Source organism: Balaenoptera ricei, chromosome 2, assembly GCF_028023285.1.
Source record: "Balaenoptera ricei isolate mBalRic1 chromosome 2, mBalRic1.hap2, whole genome shotgun sequence".
Taxonomy (NCBI): domain Eukaryota; kingdom Metazoa; phylum Chordata; class Mammalia; order Artiodactyla; family Balaenopteridae; genus Balaenoptera; species Balaenoptera ricei.
The window spans coordinates 18480722-18499122 of NC_082640.1; the positions used below are offsets into that span (position 1 = coordinate 18480722).

General features: G+C 46.8%; 1 protein-coding gene across 16 annotated transcripts in view; it reads right to left on the bottom strand.

Moving 5' to 3' along the window:
• Positions 1-18080, bottom strand: part of PARD3 (par-3 family cell polarity regulator) — a 631899-nt gene extending 613819 nt beyond the window's left edge. For 14 of the 16 annotated variants that reach the window (XM_059911622.1, XM_059911633.1, XM_059911595.1 and 11 more), the window contains exon 1: positions 17909-18079. In XM_059911622.1, coding sequence (XP_059767605.1) covers positions 17909-18028 — 120 coding nt within the window. In that variant the 5' untranslated portion in view covers positions 18029-18079. Of the gene's footprint in view, positions 1-17908 lie in introns of all 16 variants that reach the window. The other 2 variants (XM_059911602.1, XM_059911534.1) reach the window with 2 other exon arrangements.
• Between the last annotated feature and the right edge of the window lie 321 nt (positions 18081-18401).

Sequence of the window (18401 nt, forward strand, 5' to 3'; positions counted from 1 at the left end):
GAGCCCCCGAGCCCACCGTGGGCCGCAGCCTGCACCCCGGAGCAGGGACAGGGGCCGGCACCCCCCTCGGGAAGGTGGGCCGGGAGCCCAGTGGGGCTCCAGCCTTCCTGGGAAGAGACGGGACTGAGGGACGGGTCAGCGCACTTCATCCTTCACCTCACCCCGTCAGGGGCCCTCGGCACCTCCCGGGAAGCCGGCACTCTGACCTGACCGAGACTCACTCAAGGGCAGCAGATCCAAGCTGCCCTGGGCTACACGTGGACTGCTCCTTCACCTCCTGCTTTGGCAGCTTCGTCTAACTGCCCCTGACCCATCCATCATCCAACTGCCCCTGACCCATCATCTAGCTGCCCCTGACCCATCTCTAACAGCCCCGACCCATCATCTAACTGCCCCTGACCCATCACGTAAATGTCCCGATCCACGGAAGGTGCCTGTGCACCACTCACTCTGCATGGACCTCCTGCTCTGCCCAACACTGAGGCTGAGGAGATCGGTGATGACAGAACGGAGTCCGGAAGGTCTTGCCAATTCTCCCAAGTAAGGAAAGATGAACATTTCAAATACCCAGCTCAGGCTGCCAGCTCACTTTCCTCACTCGATTCAAAAATTGTCATTAATACAGCAGCACCTGTTCTCCCACTATCAGTGCTTCACAGACTCCACTCCTCAGAGCAAAGCAAATGCAAAAAAACACATCTTAATATTCATTCAGGTTTAATTATTTAAAAAAAAAAAAAAAAGTGGCTCCTTCCGCCAGAGGAATATTTCTTAATTACCTCCAGCTTTAGTCATAGTTGTCGTGCAGTTTCCAAGGACCCTGTTTTTCCACAAAGGACACACTTCCCCCTCTTTTATCCACTTTATGGAAAAGTCATCCACCCCCTGGAACATGCATATCCACCCGTAATCTTTATGGTGACATCTGAGCGCAGTAAATCCAGCGTGTCAAGCCACAGCTGTCAGCAGGGGAGGGTGGACAGCACCACGGATTCCTCGTGGAGGTGGGCTGCTGGAACCAGCACCACAATGCAGAAGGAACATGCAAGAAATCCTTCTTGATGGCGTCAGCGTATGGTCTCTTAAAAGTGCATCCTCTTCTAATTATTCACAAGTAATAAAACATGTAATAGGGACTTCCCTGGTGGCACAGTGGTTGAGAATCCGCCTGCCAATGCAGGGGACATGGGTTCGAGCCCTGGTCCGGGAAGATCCCACATGCCGTGGAGCAACTAAGCCTGTGCACCACAACTACTGAGCCTGCGCTCTAGAGCCCGCGAGCCACAACTACTGAGCCCATGAGCCACAACTACTGAGCCCGCGTGCTGCAACCATTGAAGCCCGCGCGCCTAGAGCCCGTGCTCCACAACAAGAGAAGCCACCACAATGAGAAGCCCGCGCACTGCAACGAAGAGTAGCCCCGGCTCTCTGCAACTAGAGAAAGCCCACGCGCAACAAAGAAGACCCATGGCAGCCAAAAATAAATAAATACATAAATTTTTTTTTAATGTAATAACAGTTGAAATTATTGGGGTAACTTCCTTTCAAAAAGAACATGTTTGCATTAGTTATGTTTTATAGCCCTGTAACTCGATGTGTCTATTTTTGGATCTCTCTGGGTTTGGGGGGTGGGGGGAGGACACCTTTGGGGTCGTGCCTAGGGCCATGGCAGAGATGGCCCCGCAGGGCCCGGGCAGTTGCACGTGGTGCCAGGCAAGGAGAAGCCGAGGCCGGGGCAGAGCCTTGATGCCCCCTGGGGGTGTGGGAGGGAGACTGTCCTGGGGCAACGGGGAGCCCCTAAATCTATCAGAGCAGAAAGGCACAGCTTACAGCTCTGGCAACAGTACAGAGGAAACAATGGGAGGACCAAGGTGAGAGGGGAAACGAAGGCAAGAGGACTCCAGGCCAGGGAACTGGGAAACAGCACAACTTTGGGGAAACATGAGAGTCCGTTCTGTCATGACGGGCAGAGCGAAGCGAGGTGGTGAGAGATCAAGGCGAAAGGCAGGCAGGGGGCCTTTTTCAGGCCGATATATGTTGTTTTTACCTGGGAGGCCCTGCTGACCCCATGGACTTCCCTGTGCTGGAGAGTGTTGTGATGAAAGCTGTCCTTGGGGAGTTTCCCTGCTGGGAACATGCAGGGTGGGTCACCGCACATGGGGGGCGCGGAGGTCATGAACCAGGAGATGCTCTTAACAAGTGGTGGCTGGAGAGCTTTATTCCCAAAGCCTGATACCTATCAATTATATGTAAAGCGTCTCATTTTAAGCAAAACCGAATGAATGTAAGCAATACCACATTTAGATCATTATGGTGGAGCTGCATATTACCCAAAGGTTAGGCACTCAACAGCATGAATGAAATGAGCTTAACATATCGTTACACCACCCTTGAAAACTCCATTTAATCGCCCATAATCACAAGGAGAGGCTCCCACGATGGGAGGACTCAGGAATGGACACCACAGGGGACAAGGGTCTCCCACTTCCAAGGCCACACTCAGTCCACAACACACACTCACGAGGGGACAGCCACCTTCACCTCATCTACTGTCTGCCTGTCTCTGCTGAGCACAGAGAATTTAACTCGTTCTAATGAATAACACCCCAGTGATGCAATACCCATAAGCTTCCACCCCCAAAAAATCCACATTAGAAAAATAACTAACTCTTTTTTAAACATGACACTTTTTGGCAAACAGCATATAATTCAAAATATTACCAGTTGTTCAAAAGCCAGTTTCCACCATTTTCCAGAATCCTATCTAAGAAAGGTAAACTCATACTCAAGTTCTAATCATTATGTGGAACATTGGAAGAGCTGCATTCTGAATACTGTTCATTAGCAGACTGATGGAATTACTTCATTTCCTCATCGGCACATGAACTTGAGGGTATATGGCTAATTTATCTCACAGGACGTTCCAGTAAAGGAATCATGAGTGGCCCAGCCACTTTGAACCTCTTAGAGAAGATGCCACATAAACCTAAGGTGTTATTATCATTATCTCTTTCTGCAGTACAGCCTGGAAAAGCTGTCAGGTCTTTGGACTCATGAAGTAAGAACTCCAACTACTTCTTAGGTTTACAGCCTTGAAGGCTCAGGACATACATTTTATTACTGTGCCCAGATCAAGAAAAGGAAAATTTTAAAACATGACACAAAACAATAAAAAGACTAAATGTTTGATGTTACATGCAACACACACACACACACACCTACACTGACAGCAGAATAAAGATGGTCACAAGTTCACAAGTTCCTGGACACTCCTGGCTTTGAGAAGTGCAGCCAGCATCCCCTGCCCAGGAATCTGGGCTGCTTAGTGACCGGTTTGGCACAGAGAAGACAGGGATAATGATTCTGTGCTGGCTTCCAGGTCTAGGTCTTTAGAGAGTGACAGCTTCCTCTCCTGACTCCAAGAGCCCTGAGCCCTCCATGCTGGAGACGAAATGACAAGATGCTCTGGTCAACAGTCCCAGTGAACCCCAAGCTTCTACCACCCCCAGCAGCACCAGACATGTGAATGTAACCATCTAGGTCCCCCCAGACCAGATCACCTGCCAGCTGAATACCGCTGAGTAACCCCAAGTGAAGCAGAAGAACCACTGGGCTGAGCCCTGCCCAAACCCTGACCCACTAAATCATGAGACATAATTAGTTGTTGATTTAAGCCATGAAGTTCTGGGTGGTTTGTTAAACAGCAATACCTAGACAAACAAATTTTCAAGCAACATTTTTACTAACCAACTTATGGTTCAGTGGTATTTGAAACTGCTGAATAAGAAAAACATTCTCACATGGGCACGGCTCCCAGACACATTACGCCTTTAACTAAAGTAATTTCTAACAGGTCTGTAAAATTCAGTACTGGTAAGTTCTTATAACTGCAGCATCTTTGAAGACAATGTTTTAAATGTTATTACCGAGAACTGCACTTTGCAGCTCTGAAAGCTCCCTTGCGGAAATGATGTCCTGTCTTAATCACCTCTTGCCAGTGAGCCCTGTGCTGGGTCTTTCCTGCACCGCAACACGGGAGCTCAGCCCTACGTGCAAACGATCCAAATGAAGGTCGGCTGGCAAATTCCATGTGAAGAATGACAGCTGGGTGCTCCCCTGGTAGCGCAGTGGTTAAGAATCCGCCTGCCAACGCAGGGTACACGGGTTCGAGCCCTGGTCCGGGAAGATCCCACATGCCACGGAGCAACTAAGCCCATGCGCCACAACTACTGACCCTGCGCTCTGGAGCCTGTGAGCCACAACTACTGAAGCCCGCATGCCTAGAGCCCGTGCTCTGCAACAAGAGAAGACACCGCAATGAGAAGCCCGCGCACCGCAACGAAGAGTAGCCCCCGCTCGCCGTAACTAGAGAAAGCCCATGTGCAGCAACGAAGACCCAACACAGCCAAAAATAAATAAATAAATTTTTTAAAAAAAGAATGACAGCTGGTCATATGTCCTCTTTTCCCTACTTCGAGTAACAGAGGAAACATATAAAAATGTAGGGTACAACGAGCCATGATGCCAGGAAAAACAAAAACAATCATGCCGTGTCGAAGTTAATAAAACGGATCCGGGCAGGCACATCCTCTGACCCATGTTCAGGTTCCCGAGGACTCGGGCCAGAGACACACGTTTGCCCTCACTCCCTGGTGTGGGGATGCAGACTGTTCGACGGGAATATTCCAACAAGCTGAGTGTGGAAGTGTGTGAGAGGGACGCCCCGCTGGCCCAGTGAGGCATGCCTTCTCTCCTACACAGGAGGCTCAGCCACAAGCAAGCTAGAAAAGAAACTCCAGCAAAATGAGCCTTCAGTCCACTGCTCACAAGCCCACTTTACCCAAAACCAAAAACCTTAGTTGTCCTGTCTCTACACATCACAGGCACCCAGAGGACATCATGTGACTCACACCGAAACTCGCATATTTTACTCAATATGACCTTTCCTTTCCCACCGCATTTCTATCCCACGTGCTGTCTTTTTACGGCTCCTCCTGGACCCTTTAACTCATTTATGTTATTAAACTCAGACTAGACTTCCTTAAGAGTTAACGCCTAAAACCTAAGGAACACTTAATACGGGTGCTGTCAACTGTGTCCACAAATAAAACTCAAAAATTAACAGTCATTAAAGTGAGTGACTTCATTTTGAAAAAGAACAGATGCTTGTATACATATAATTGAATCACTTTGCTGTACACCTGGAAACTAACACAACATTGTTAATCAACTATACTCCAATATAAAATAAAAATTTTTTTAAAAAAAAGAAGTGAGTGACTTCAAAAGAAATGAAAATGTACAGATTGGGCCATTGTCACTTAAGTGACCAGCCTGTGAGCACCCTGGCTGATCCTCTCAACTTGTGTTCTGGAAATTTCCATGCACAGCTACAAGGCGGCAGGTCCCAGGTCACATAACACAACAACCCCAAAAGGCCTGAAGGCTGCTCTAAACCAGAGGTTCTCCACCCTGGCGGCACAGAGAACACCCAAGGAGCTTCGTAGCAATATAAGTATCCACCCCGGCCTGGAGATCTGATTCCCGTGGCTCGTGGGGAGACTGGGCATCTGGTTCTTAAAACCCTGCAGCCAGGGTTGAGAGCAACTGCTCTGGAACCATCTGGGGATCTGGCCAAAATGCAGACTCTGAGAGAGTCTGGGATGGGATCCATGATTCTCTATTTCTAACAAGCTTCCAAGCAAAGCCAGCGTTGCTGGTCCACAGACCACACCTGAGCAGCAAGGCGCTTCGACATCTAGCCAAGCACACAGGAGCCTCCTTGACCCAACCCACTCCGTCATCCTGAAGGCGCACTTCTTCCTTATGCGCATGAGCCACTCAAGGAAACCCAGGTCAGAAAACCACCTGTCTTCTCTGATGGGCACTGTTTACTCTTTCTTCTGGAACAGCACAGACTCTCCAGACAGAGGGGTCACATCAGATGTACAACTTTTTGCCACTTTCTTAATCCATTTTAGCCCAAGCGTCCTCACCCGTAAACACGGAGTTGCATCACTACCACTCCAAGGGATTAAGGAATACACTGGGAGCACAAGCCCAGCACTTAGGGCCTGATGCACAAAATGTCCCAAAGCGCTAACCATGACTCTTGATAATAAGGGTATCACTGCTTCTATTTCCCAATACCACTGTGTCCTGGTTCCCCTCCTGCCTGTCGGAAACTCCTCAGTGAATTGGGACTGAGAAGACGTGATGGGGATCACTGTTAAAGGTACTTTCTCAGCAGCTCTCCAACCTGATAGGCAGATAAATAATGCCCTTGATACAGCACCTCTTGTGCAAGAGCTTTCGATCATCCATCCTGACCTAAAAAGCTTATTGACACCAAAAGCAAAGACTGACCTGAAAATACTACTCCCCTGAATCTACAGAGGAAGCAGACTCCCTCCTCGTAGGTGGAAAGACAGCCCAGGACCAAAAACTCCTCTGCTTTAGATTAAAATCCCACGCCAACCACCTATCAAAGCAGATCTAAAACTCTCCCAGGTAAAAGAGTAAAACTTAAATGTTCTCAGCAAGCATAAAGAAAGGTATATGCGAGGTGATGGATGTGTTAGTTAACTCCATGCGGGGGAAAGTCTGCACAATGTATACATGTATCAAATCATGCTGTACGCTTTAAATATGCAACAATTTTATTTGTCAATTATACTTCAATAAAGCTGGGGTGGGGGGGAACTCTCCCAGTTACTTCTCTACAGTTTTGTTATAAAATGCTGGGGTATTCTGGAAAGGTTTTGAAAGCACCATTCATCACTTTCATTACAAAGCACAAAAACACAGGAAATTGTGAATGGAAAAGATATGTATAAATTCCAATCGTCCATGCTGCTGTATCTCTTTTTCATGTCCTGTATTTGAAACAAAAGCTTTGGGTTTCAAATGCACTCACAAGACACGGTGTTTACAAACAAATACGGGAAGGGATCAAAGTCAAAATATGGATGTTGCACAACTAGATAAGCTTTATTGTTTTAGTCACTACCTAGCAACTTCCCTAAGAACATGCAGAGAGGGAGGAAGCATTCCTTTAATTAATAAGAGGTTTAAAGTCCTCAAAGAGAGGAAGACGACTCTCAATCTTGCGGTGGGGAAGAGGTATATGAGAAGAGGTGGTCCCCTTGAGCACAAAGCCAGCTAAGTTGTGATGACTTGGCAAGACTGACAGAGTAGCACGGCCACACCCAGAGCAGGCTTTCCGGATACCACTCCCGGGTTCAGGATGACAAATAGGTCAATTCTTCTTGGGTGAAGCCTTCAGGTGACTGGCATTGGGTGCCTTTAGCTGAACTAAGGAATTACAAGTCACATCAATCTGCCAACCCTTACAACTACCTACCCAAGCAAAAGATGCTCTGTGTTCACTGACTGCTGATGTAGCTGCCCAGAATCACCATCTTAAAGATCCAGAGGAGTAAAGAAGTGTTATGGGCATGTGAATTATAGAGGCTTATATAATAAAGGATTAGAGGGGTCAAAAAATGTCGACTTTCGGGGGGTGGTGTGATGAATTGGGAGATTGGGATTGACATATATACACTAATATGTATAAAATGGATAACTAATAAGAATCTGCTGTATAAAAAAATAAATAAAATAAAATACAAAAATTAAAAAAAAAAAAATGTCGACTTTCCCATTTTATTTTATAACTCAGATTATCTCTTTGAGCTCCAGGGTATTCTCAGAACTACTATTAGTAATTAATTAAATGCTAAAGGTCTTTAAAACATCTGTGCATTTTATAAATATCAATAGTATTTACAATTTCTAGTTTTACTCTTTCCAAGTTTCAAAACATTTCTTAATGGAAAATGTGTAACCAATGCCTTTTAAAATACTGTAAATACAGCAAAGAAATTTTCCATAATTTCCATCCATCTAGCAGTATGGCAGCCACAATTATTTTAGAAAATAACAAGGGCTAGTGGTAGAAAAAGCAACACAGTTAAGATAGACAAACACACTTCTTGATCTGTAAAAGAACCAGTTTTAACTACTGGGTTATCAGAACATTCTTTTTCCCTATTTCCAATTGATTTATTAGTAAATACTAAAACTGGAATTTCTATAGTACTTTTAAGAAAGTAGTAACTCTTTACCAAATCATCTTGAAAAATGACAACTGGTATCATACATCAAATAAAAATCAAGTTGACTTTATGAATTAGCCATTAAAAGTGTGCCTAATCTATGTGTAAAACTTGAGACAAAGAAAAAGATCTAAAATTGACTAAGAGTCTATAATATGGCAGGGGGATTATCTACATTAAATCCCTTGATCTTCATTACTGCCAACAAAAGAAAACATTCCCAAATTACAGATGAGAAAACTAAGGCTCACAGAGCTGGTGGGACTTGCCAAAGTTCAAAACTACTGGGGCCAAAACCAAAAACTAGAAAAGCTCTTCCACTATGGACATCTTTGGAGCATCTAAATCAATGTCACTGGGATTTTATTTCTCAAACTGCAGAAGAAAGTTTTCGAGACTTTTTTAAGGGAGAACTTTTTTTACCAAACATTCAATTTCCCACATCTAGAGCAATTCTAAGGAGGATGAGAAGAAACAATTTAGAAGCATTTACTCAAGTGAGCCTTAGTCACTGGCAACCATTCTTAGCAAAAACGAAAGAACAGTACAGTTCACATTTACTCCGTTTTACTTCCTACAATGCTTTTCTACATTCTCTCTTCATACCCTCACAACAATCCCATGAAGGACGTGGTATTAGAAGCCAAGGATCCTGGGCTTACAGAAGTTGCCGTTCTTGCTCTCAGACACACAAATGATGCAATCTGCTCTTCTGAATCCTGGCCCAGAGTGTGTCACACTGATGTGCCTGCCTCCTAGGAGGAAAAAAACACCCACCACCAAACTTTCCACTTCCAGCTAATTGTGTTTTTGCAAACATCTGTGTTTTTAACAAGTGGGTCATAAAATACAAAAGATAAAACTGACTCCACCGTAAAAAGTTCAGGGTTTTATCAGCTTTCCAGGTTTCCTTGAAAAAAATATCCCTGATAGTATGTGCCTTCATAATTGAAAATATGACTCATTTCATATTCCTCAGGCAGTACAAATGCTGAAATGCCACCATCTTCCAGATGCAGTTGTCTAAAGAGTTATCAATCCAAATGAGGCACTTTCACTTAGAGATCCTCTTGATTTGTCTGAAAGGTTTTTTCCAGATCTCTAACAAAGTGGTAAAGATTCCAAATCCTACACTCAACTTTCATGGATTTGTGATTAGTCATATCCTGTGCGGTGGTACACCAGGAACCAATATCCTGCACATTCCACCCCCTTCTTCTGCAGGTGCTGCTGGCTGGGATGAGAGGATCTCAGGTTAGAGTATAACCCTGCTGGGCAGGAACCTGGCTAACTATTATTCACATATGACTTTGCACACTGGATTTCAGAATTACAAATGATACATCTTAAATGCCTTTGTGTGGTCACTGGGAAATGGTTTTTGAATTCTGGATTCAATATTAGATTTAGAAAAAAATTAAAACACGAACATGAAAAAACTTTCCCAGTTTTTACTGTATACTTAAAAGAACTAGAACAAAAAATCCCATTCTCATATCAACCACTTACACAGAAATGGCACTCTCTTTTTTGTGTTTTTCATCCGTTAATACCACATATTTTCAGTATTCAGCAATTTTAGGTTTTTGATATACAGTGACTTGTTTTCTGAAATAAACATTGAGAAGGAAACATTGATTTTTTACTGTAGAATATCTCAAAGAGGCCTTTTCAGAAACATAAACCCTATCATACAGGGATGCAATACAATAACAAGAAAAACTACACACCAGAAAAAAATAAACCTGGGTTCCAAAAAATTAAGTCTTACTGTTTCTGTATATTAAAGAACATTAAAAGTGGGAATAATATCGACCTGTCAGCTCTAAAACCACTTAAATTTATACCACCATAGAAATACCAAGTTCATGAACATATATGTGCGTGTATATGTACACATATACCATCCATTTAGAACCATGCAGAAGCACACGTTTAGTTTCGCTTCACAAAATGAATAGTCTTATTAAGTTACTTCTGACCATGTAATTTTATTTTAAAAGATACTTATCTTGGGACAGTAAGGAATTCTGAGGGACAGTCCAGGCGAAATACATACTAACTTTCAAACAGTGTATGTTTGACCTGGGGGCCAAGCCCATCATTTCAAAGTAAGGGAAGTAAAACATTCTCACAGGGAGGGTGGATGGAGTAGAGATCTACCCTGTCTGCGCCTCTGAAACGCCACCGCACACCACTCATGCCTCCTGGTCCCACAGGCAGACAACCAACCACGCAGACTCAGGGTGGCTGTCACGGGGAAACAGACATCAGGAGCCCAGCCCAGAACTTCTGAATATGGGAAGATGAGGATGGGAAAACTGGCGCTCACAGAGCTTGTGAGATTTGCCAAAGCTCAAAACTACTGTCCTAAACCAAAACCTGGAGAAGCTCTTCCACAATGGACATTTTAGGGCATCCGAATCAACTGCCAGGGCAGCTGGTGAGCTGGGGAGGAAGGAATCTCTGGCTGAGGGAGAACAAGGCAGAACAGGTGAACGGTTAGTTGGTGAAGCCTTTAAAGGGGGGAACAGGAGACTCGGTGCCTCAGCAGTCGGGGGCTTAGCAGACAGCACCAGGAGAGAGTAGGCAGGCTTGAGAAAGCCAGTTCACACATTGTATGGAAAACTCCTAAAAACAGCCAGTCTTCGTTTGAGGTTTTTGAGTATCTCTGACACAGAAAAACATGTTTTATGGGACTCTCAGAACTACAAAATACATAAAAATGGAGCTTTGTTCATAGTGGCTTATGTAGTCTATTCTTTTAACATCTTTACTGAGACATAATAGTATTCCATAAAATTCACCCATTTAAAGTGTACAATTCCATGATGTTTAGTCTATTCACAGAGGCATACAACCATTACCACTATCTAAATTTAGAACATTTTCATCACCCCAAAGACCAACCCCATCCCCATAAAGAGTCACTCACCATTACCCTCAACCCCCAAGCCCTGGCGACCACTACTCTACTTTCTATATCTATAGATTTGCCTACTTTGGTCATTTTGTATATATTGACTCATACAATATGTGGGTCTTTATGACTGGCTTCCTTCACATAGAATAATGTTTGCAAGGTGCATCTATAGCGAGGCATGTATCCTAACTTAATTTTTGCGGCTTAATAATATTCTTATGTATGGATATACCACATTTTGTTCAGTTGAACACTTGGCTTGTTCTATTTTTTGGCTGTTATGAATAATGTTGCCATGAACATTTATGTACATGTTTTTTGTGTAGACATGTGTTTTCATTTCTCGTGTGTGTATGAGCTATTTCTGAGAGAAAAAAACTAAATAATTCACATTTCAAGTCACTTGGAATGAAGCTGGAAATTTTATTTCTAAGTTCCAATATGAGTTGATGGAGGAAAAAAGAATAAACAAAAGTAATAGAACCACATAAAGATGGCAGGTCAGACACAGGAAGACACAGAGCCATGAAGGAAAGGCATTTTTACATAATCCTTCCAAATGGAAAAAAAATTTCAACAGGATAAAATAATGACTAAAAGACAAAAAATAATCACCTTTCTACTACGTTCACAGAACTCAGCATTTCTTTTCATAAAGATTTTTCTATTTTCCATGTAAAACAGAAAAGATACCAAAAATCGGTAAAATGTATAAATTTCCTGGGCCCCTGCTCTACTGCCATTGACCTTGACCTTGGTGGCAGCTAGCACTGCTGCGTGAGTGGCCGAGCAGGAGGAAAGCCCCCTGTGTGGGCCTAGCCACCCACCTCCACCCCCTGGAAAAGCACCTCCACTTGTGGAAAGCACCTTCCTGGACCAATTGTACATATTTCTTTCCATCCTTGAAAAAATGCAGAAGGCTCTGTTCATCTTTCAAGTGTTTGCCATCACCTGCCCGCATCCAGCTCTACAGGGAGGTACAAGCCTCAAAGGACAGCTGGAGATTCTGTGCAAATGGGGCTTTGAACCCTACCTCCGCGCGCCCAATTCACTGGCGTTCACCGTGAGCCAAGAAGCACCTCCCATCGCCAGACTCTCCCTGTGAATCTCAGATCCTAAACATTTCTGTTTACTCCTGGCACTTACCCACGGATCCCAGCTAACAGTTTTAGAAGCGCCAGACCCAGCATAGGTGTGTTTCGGGGCCAGATTCCTGCACTGTCCTGGCCACCTGCCTTGAACCAGGCCCCACGCAAACCCCAGGACGACCCCTCTGCTCGGGCTGAAGAAGGGACCAAACTCCCTGAAAACAACCGACACGAAAGAATAACTTTCAGATACTCCAAAATCACACTAAATCTGAGTTGCAATTACAATCTCTTTGTGCTAATGTGCCAAACATACCAAACCTTAAAGTCCTTAAAATTACACAGTCTCCGAAGCAAAAGTGCACTTTCTGTGTGAGAATACGTGTCGTGTATTTGTTCTCAACTTCGTATCTACTCAACCTGTAAGATGACTACGTGGCAGATACCGGCCGTACAGGTAAGACCGAGGCAGGGCCATCACCTTCAAGCACCTCACCTGGAGGAGAAGGGGCACAATTCTGTTCCGAAACAAACACACCGAAGCACCCACAGCAAAGCACGTTCCTCCAGGTCAGTGCGGGAAGCTCCTGAGACAAGTGCCCCGCGGGGAGAACCTCAGGCCGCCTTGGGGTGCAGGGCCAGCCTGAACTGAGCTGAGGCTCCAGACATGAGCAGACAGGAAGAGAGCAAATGGTCCAGGTGGGAGAAACAGAAAATGCCAGAGCAAAGACAGGAAAGTGCAAGGAAGGCCAAGTGAGTAGGGACGGGGTAGGGGGTCTGGGGAGGGAGAGGCTGGAGGCAAGAGGGGTCCTGCAAGGGACAGGCCCTGCTGAGGCGGCAGAACTTGGCCTCTGGGGAAAGCGGGTGTCGAGGCCCTTAAGCAGAAGAGTACACGGAGAGTTGCATTTTAGAAAGATCAGCCTTTCAGACACGTTTGTTTATTTTTTCCTTTCTGAAAGGGAAGACGGGAAGATGTTAATGAAATAATAAAATTTATTTCGTTTCACTATTCAAAAATATGGTCATTCAAATTCTGCAACAATCTATTTTCCTAAAAGTTTCAATAAGCTCCTGAATGTGTAACAACATGCAGTCATCCATCTGTTCACGAGAAATCTCACACCAACCACAAGATTTGTCATAAAAACCATGATTTACACGGTTTTAGTAATCAACAGTCCTCCTCCCCCCCAAAAAAAGGAAAGCACATTTTCAAAAGTTACTGCCCATAAATTTGTTATTTTTTTTTTTAATAACAACAAATTGCTATTAAATAACTCTCACACAACTCTTCCATGCTCAAGGGACAGAAGCAGTGGCCCCAAAACCACAGGCCCAGAAAGCAACCTAGGGTAAAGCCAATATCCACAACTTTTACATTCCCTGCCTCATACACACACCCACACATACACACAGATTTGCTCCTCTGATTGTGGTGCTGCTTAGGCAAATATTACCATTTCTACCTATTCTTTAATTAAATTACACTTTCCTCTTAAGCAGAGAGGAAAAACCCAAACAGGAAGAGCAGACTGCTTGGGAAAGCCTGGCAGGCAGTAAAACCATCCACCCAGTAAAACCCGTTAGGGATCCAGAGGCAGTGCTGAGGAGCTTCCCATTCATCATCCCCTCAGTACTCACGTGAACCCTGCAAGGGAGTGACCCGTTTTAGAGAGGAGGAAACGAGGCTCTGTAGGGTTGGTGTGCCCAAGGTTCAACGGTGAAAACAGCTAGGTCTCCAAACCCAATCCAAAGCGCCCCCTGCCAGAAGAGGGCTATGGGCGGCGGGGGGGGGGGGGGGGGGGGCAGTGAGCTAAGAGGCTCCAGCCGCCCCCCACCCTCACTTCTGCCTTTAGCCCCATCTTCCCTCCGCTACTCAGCAATCAGCAGTGTTGCTGTGGATGAACGCAATCCTGGTGGTCCTCCTCCCAGAGGAGCACTTGTCCTGCCCAAGCACCCCGGTCCTCCCTGGACCATCAGACTGTAGGAAGTAACAGCGTCTTGCCCCAGTGTTCCCAGTCCTCCTCAGCTTGGTCCTGCCCGACCATCTGACAGGAAGGCAGCGTAGGAGCCAAACTAGCCCTGATGCTCACCTGCAACAAACGCCCTCCCTCCCACCTCTCAGAATGGCAGCAACTCTCCAGATTCACTCGCCTGGACCCTACCGAAGCCCTGCAGACTGGGACACCTAGGCCAGGCAGGTGCTTTTGGAGGTCACCCCACTAACCAGTTAGGAAGCACTGTCCTAAATCCAGGCCAGCCTTCCCACTTACTAAGCCCAAGGCAAACCCCCCAGGCCATAATGACCACTCCCATCTCTGAAATCCAGAAGCAACTACTGTCTGTATGTACCACCCTGTTGCGAATTAATGCTATTGCCTACTGTTATTTATAGTTTAATATATTCACCGTCTCCCAAATTACATTCTTCTGCAGTGCAAGAATTCAGCCTTACATTTCTTCATAGAGCATGACATTTTGCATACAGTAGCCCTTCAACAAATTAACAATTAAAAAAAAAAAAAAAAGCATGGAGATTTTCTTATCTTTCTCCTAACCAGAGCTGGGATGCACAGCAGGAAAAATGGGAAATCTCAGAGCCAGCCCCAATCCACTCAGAATTAGGAAGGAGCCGGCAAAGCCCTGAGAAGCCAAGTCACCACGCTACAGAGTCCCGGCAGTTGGTGCTCTGCACCCTGTGTCCATTGGGGAGCATGGATGAGTCAGGCCACAGGTAGGAGAAGAAGGGTCACATACACAGAAAGTCCATGTAACATGGTCCTCAGTGTCTAGCAGAGCACCCTCCTTAGAGACGGTCTGGATGAGGATGGGTGGATGGAGAAGAACAGCCAAAGCATTTTCACCCATCAGTGATCATAAACAGAAAACTATTTTTTCACTGGAGAAAAAAAAAAAATGCTATGAATAAGTGTAAGCCTTCAAATATCTGCTTATTGAGGACATTTCTGATATTAAGTCATGCCATTCCACTGCCCAGAAAAACTGATCTGTTTAACCTGAAAACAGCTCAAGTATAATGCCAAAAAATTAGCCCCATCACACCACAAAATGCTCTCTGCAGAGAAAGTCTTAGTGGCTTGGGATCTTTCTTTCTGTTTCCTTTTTCTTTTCTTTTTTTTTTTTTTTTTCCAGCTTATCTGGTTTTTATACAAAGCCATAAACATGATCTTCCCCCATTTTTCCCCACCAGATGGGAGTTCATCATGGCACATGTCACCTAGCAACCAAACACCACTCTACAGCTACCCAGTTACCCAATTCTTCATACAAAATTTATCTTGTTCTATTCAACAGTAAGGGGTGAGGAAGAGATAAGAGAATAAAAGTTAAAACAAGTGTTAATAAGTGTTTGCTTCATAATCATTTTTAAACAGGGTGGGAGAAATGGGAAGAGTGACTAAAGTTTAATCTTAGCCATTACCTAATCATTTAAGAGGAAAAACTACAAATGGACCTGGAATAAACTCCAGCTCTTGCCACAGTTGAGAGTCAACAGTCTTGTGATCCAATGCCTGAACTTTGTAGACCACAAAGCCCATTTTAAAACTTACCTGCTGAACTGTGAGTTGCACTTAAAGAGAACTTAAATAATTTTGGAAACCCCTGAATCATCTCTGAGTCATTTATCTCCAACTCCAACAATACCATCACTCTCTGAGAATCACCCTTCCTTCCTTCCTTCTCCACCAGAAAAAGTAATCAATCTCATGCCTACCCTTCACAACTCAGCTGTTGAGCTCCTCTTGGGGTGCCTTCCCAGGCACCCTGCAAAAACTTGCGCTTCCTTTCCCGCTCCCCAGTCACTGTGAAACCACCTCCACTGATACCTAAAAACAAAGTCCAGATCTCTCAGCGATACCTCTCAACTCCATCTACCCAACACCCCAGAGGCCTGTCTTCTCCCCACCGCACCACGACTCTCCCGTCCAAAGGCTGGCCGCCCTCACTTGGAGGACTGTGGAGCCCCTTTCCTAGATTCTCACAGTCCAATTTCCACAAGCAGCCAGTGGGTCCTGCAGATGTCCAGCACCCAGAAAAATGCCTTGGACATGGCAAACGCTTAAGAATTTCTGCGGAACATACAAATGACTCAACTACATCTGTATCTCCCAAACAAGCTGTTCGACCAACATGCATCGTGTGCATAATGAAATATGACTAATTTTAAGCATGTAAATGTTTAAGCATGTAAATGACTAACTTTAAGCACGTAAATTTTAAATTAAGCATGTAAGCAAAGAAATGTCGATCACCCCTCCCTACTCAGGAACCTGGACACACTGCAGAATATATATTACTGTATTTCTCTTTCCTTGCATGATTTTTTTGTTGGTTTCCTGAGTACATATGCAACCTGATTTATTGATATAGAATGTTTAGATCACAAACTGTCATTCATAAACAGTGCTTTAAAATGCTAAACATGGGTTTAGAGGGGTTTTCCCCCTTGACAGTGGTTCAAGATAAACAGGTGCCCAATTTCCACTAATTTTATTTGATTTTCAATAAGTTCAACCAACTGTAAAGAACATTTTAGAGCCGTTAAGTAAAGTCAACATCTTCCATCATTGTGTCAGGTTCTTAAACGTTCCTAAGATTATCTTTAAAAGGCCAAATTTATGCTATTTTTCTCTATACTAAAAACAACAGTGTAAAAAGGTTTTTTCCCCTCTTAATTTCTGAGACTTTGTAGAATGCCACCCCAGCACCCTGTCTACACTCAATCAGGCTTGACAAAGCCACCGTCCCTCTCACCTGCGACCCCCCAAACCCACAGGACGCAAACCACTCCAAGATCGGAGACAAAAAGGAAATTTTGAAAGTGAACATGCTTTCCACCAAACGTTACTCTGCCGCAAAGGAAATATCCTCAGGTGCTGGGGAGAAACTTGGGAGGCGTGGGCTGTTGTCAAACAGACACAGACGATAAAACAATTTAACAAGATGCCTTTTCACTTCTGACACATTGTACAGGAATGCAGCGAAGTGGAGACAATGTTATCACTCCACGGGGAAAAAGGGAAAGCTACTCAACTCCAGGCCCGGGCCGCGCGCGGCCCCGGCTCCACATGGAGCTCGTGGCGGACAGGTCAACGGCGACATGCCTGCAGGAAAACTCGATATTCGGTGACCGATTTCTGGGCTGTGCTCCTTCAAGGAGCCGTGCTCCGGCGCCTCTCGGTCACCGAGGTGCTGGGCTCCAGCGACGATCGCGAGCCAGTGGGAGCGGGTCGGTCCCCGCGCCGCGCCCCCATCCGCCCGGGACCCCTGCCTGGCACGCACGAGGGGCTCCCACTGCCCGGCGGGGGCCCAGAGGCACAAGCGAGCCAGCCACTCTCGCAGCACGCGGAGCGAACTCTGCTCCACCAGGAAAGTTCCCTCGCCCGGCCTCCGCCCGCGGGCCTGGGCGGGGAGCCGGGGCCGCAGCCCGCGGCCGGGAACAGGCGTCCGGCCCCGCTCCGCGCGCCCCGGCGCGGCTCGGGCTCGGCTCCCGGGAGGCTCGGGGCGCCGGCGGCCGGGACCCGAGGGAGAGGCAGGGGCCGGGGCCCTGGGCCCGGGCGCGCGGAAGTTTGCGGCCCGCAGCCCGAGCGGGGGGCGCAGGCCGGGCCGGCCGCCGCGCGCTCCCTTTCCCCGCCTCCGCCTCCTCCTCCCCTTCCAGGAAGCGCCATATTGATCCCGGCGCCTTCCCTCCTCCCGCTCCTCCTCCCCTCCTCCGCCCCCTGAGTCGTCCGCCCCCGCCTGCGCCCCCGGCCCCTCACCTTGGCGATGGCCTTCCGGTAGCGGGTCACCGCTTGCTGGATGAGGCTGAAAACTTTCATGTGGCCGTCCCCACACGGCACGACCACCCGGGTCCTCCCAAAGCACACGGTCACTTTCATGCCGCCGCCGCCGCCGCGGGCCGGCCCGCGCCCCTCGGTGACCGCGGCCGGAGAGGCCGGAGCGCCCCGGGCCGGGGCGGCTGTACGCGGGGCGCGGGGCGCGGCGCGGGCGCGAGGCTAGGGGCCGAGGCCGGGGGCCAGATAGGCTCGCATGCCCCGCCCGCCGCCCTCGCCTCGCCTCGCCTCGCCTGGCCCGGGGCTCGCCCGCCTGTGCCCGCGCGGCGCCGCAGCCTCCGGCCACCTGTTCGGCGTGTCGTCGCGCTCGGCGGCGGGGCAGTGTGGCGCTGGCGCGGCGCTCGCTCCGGGCCGCGGGGGAGGGGACGGCGGCAAGGGGAGGGACGGGGAGGAGGCGCGGGGAGGGACGCAGAGGGGA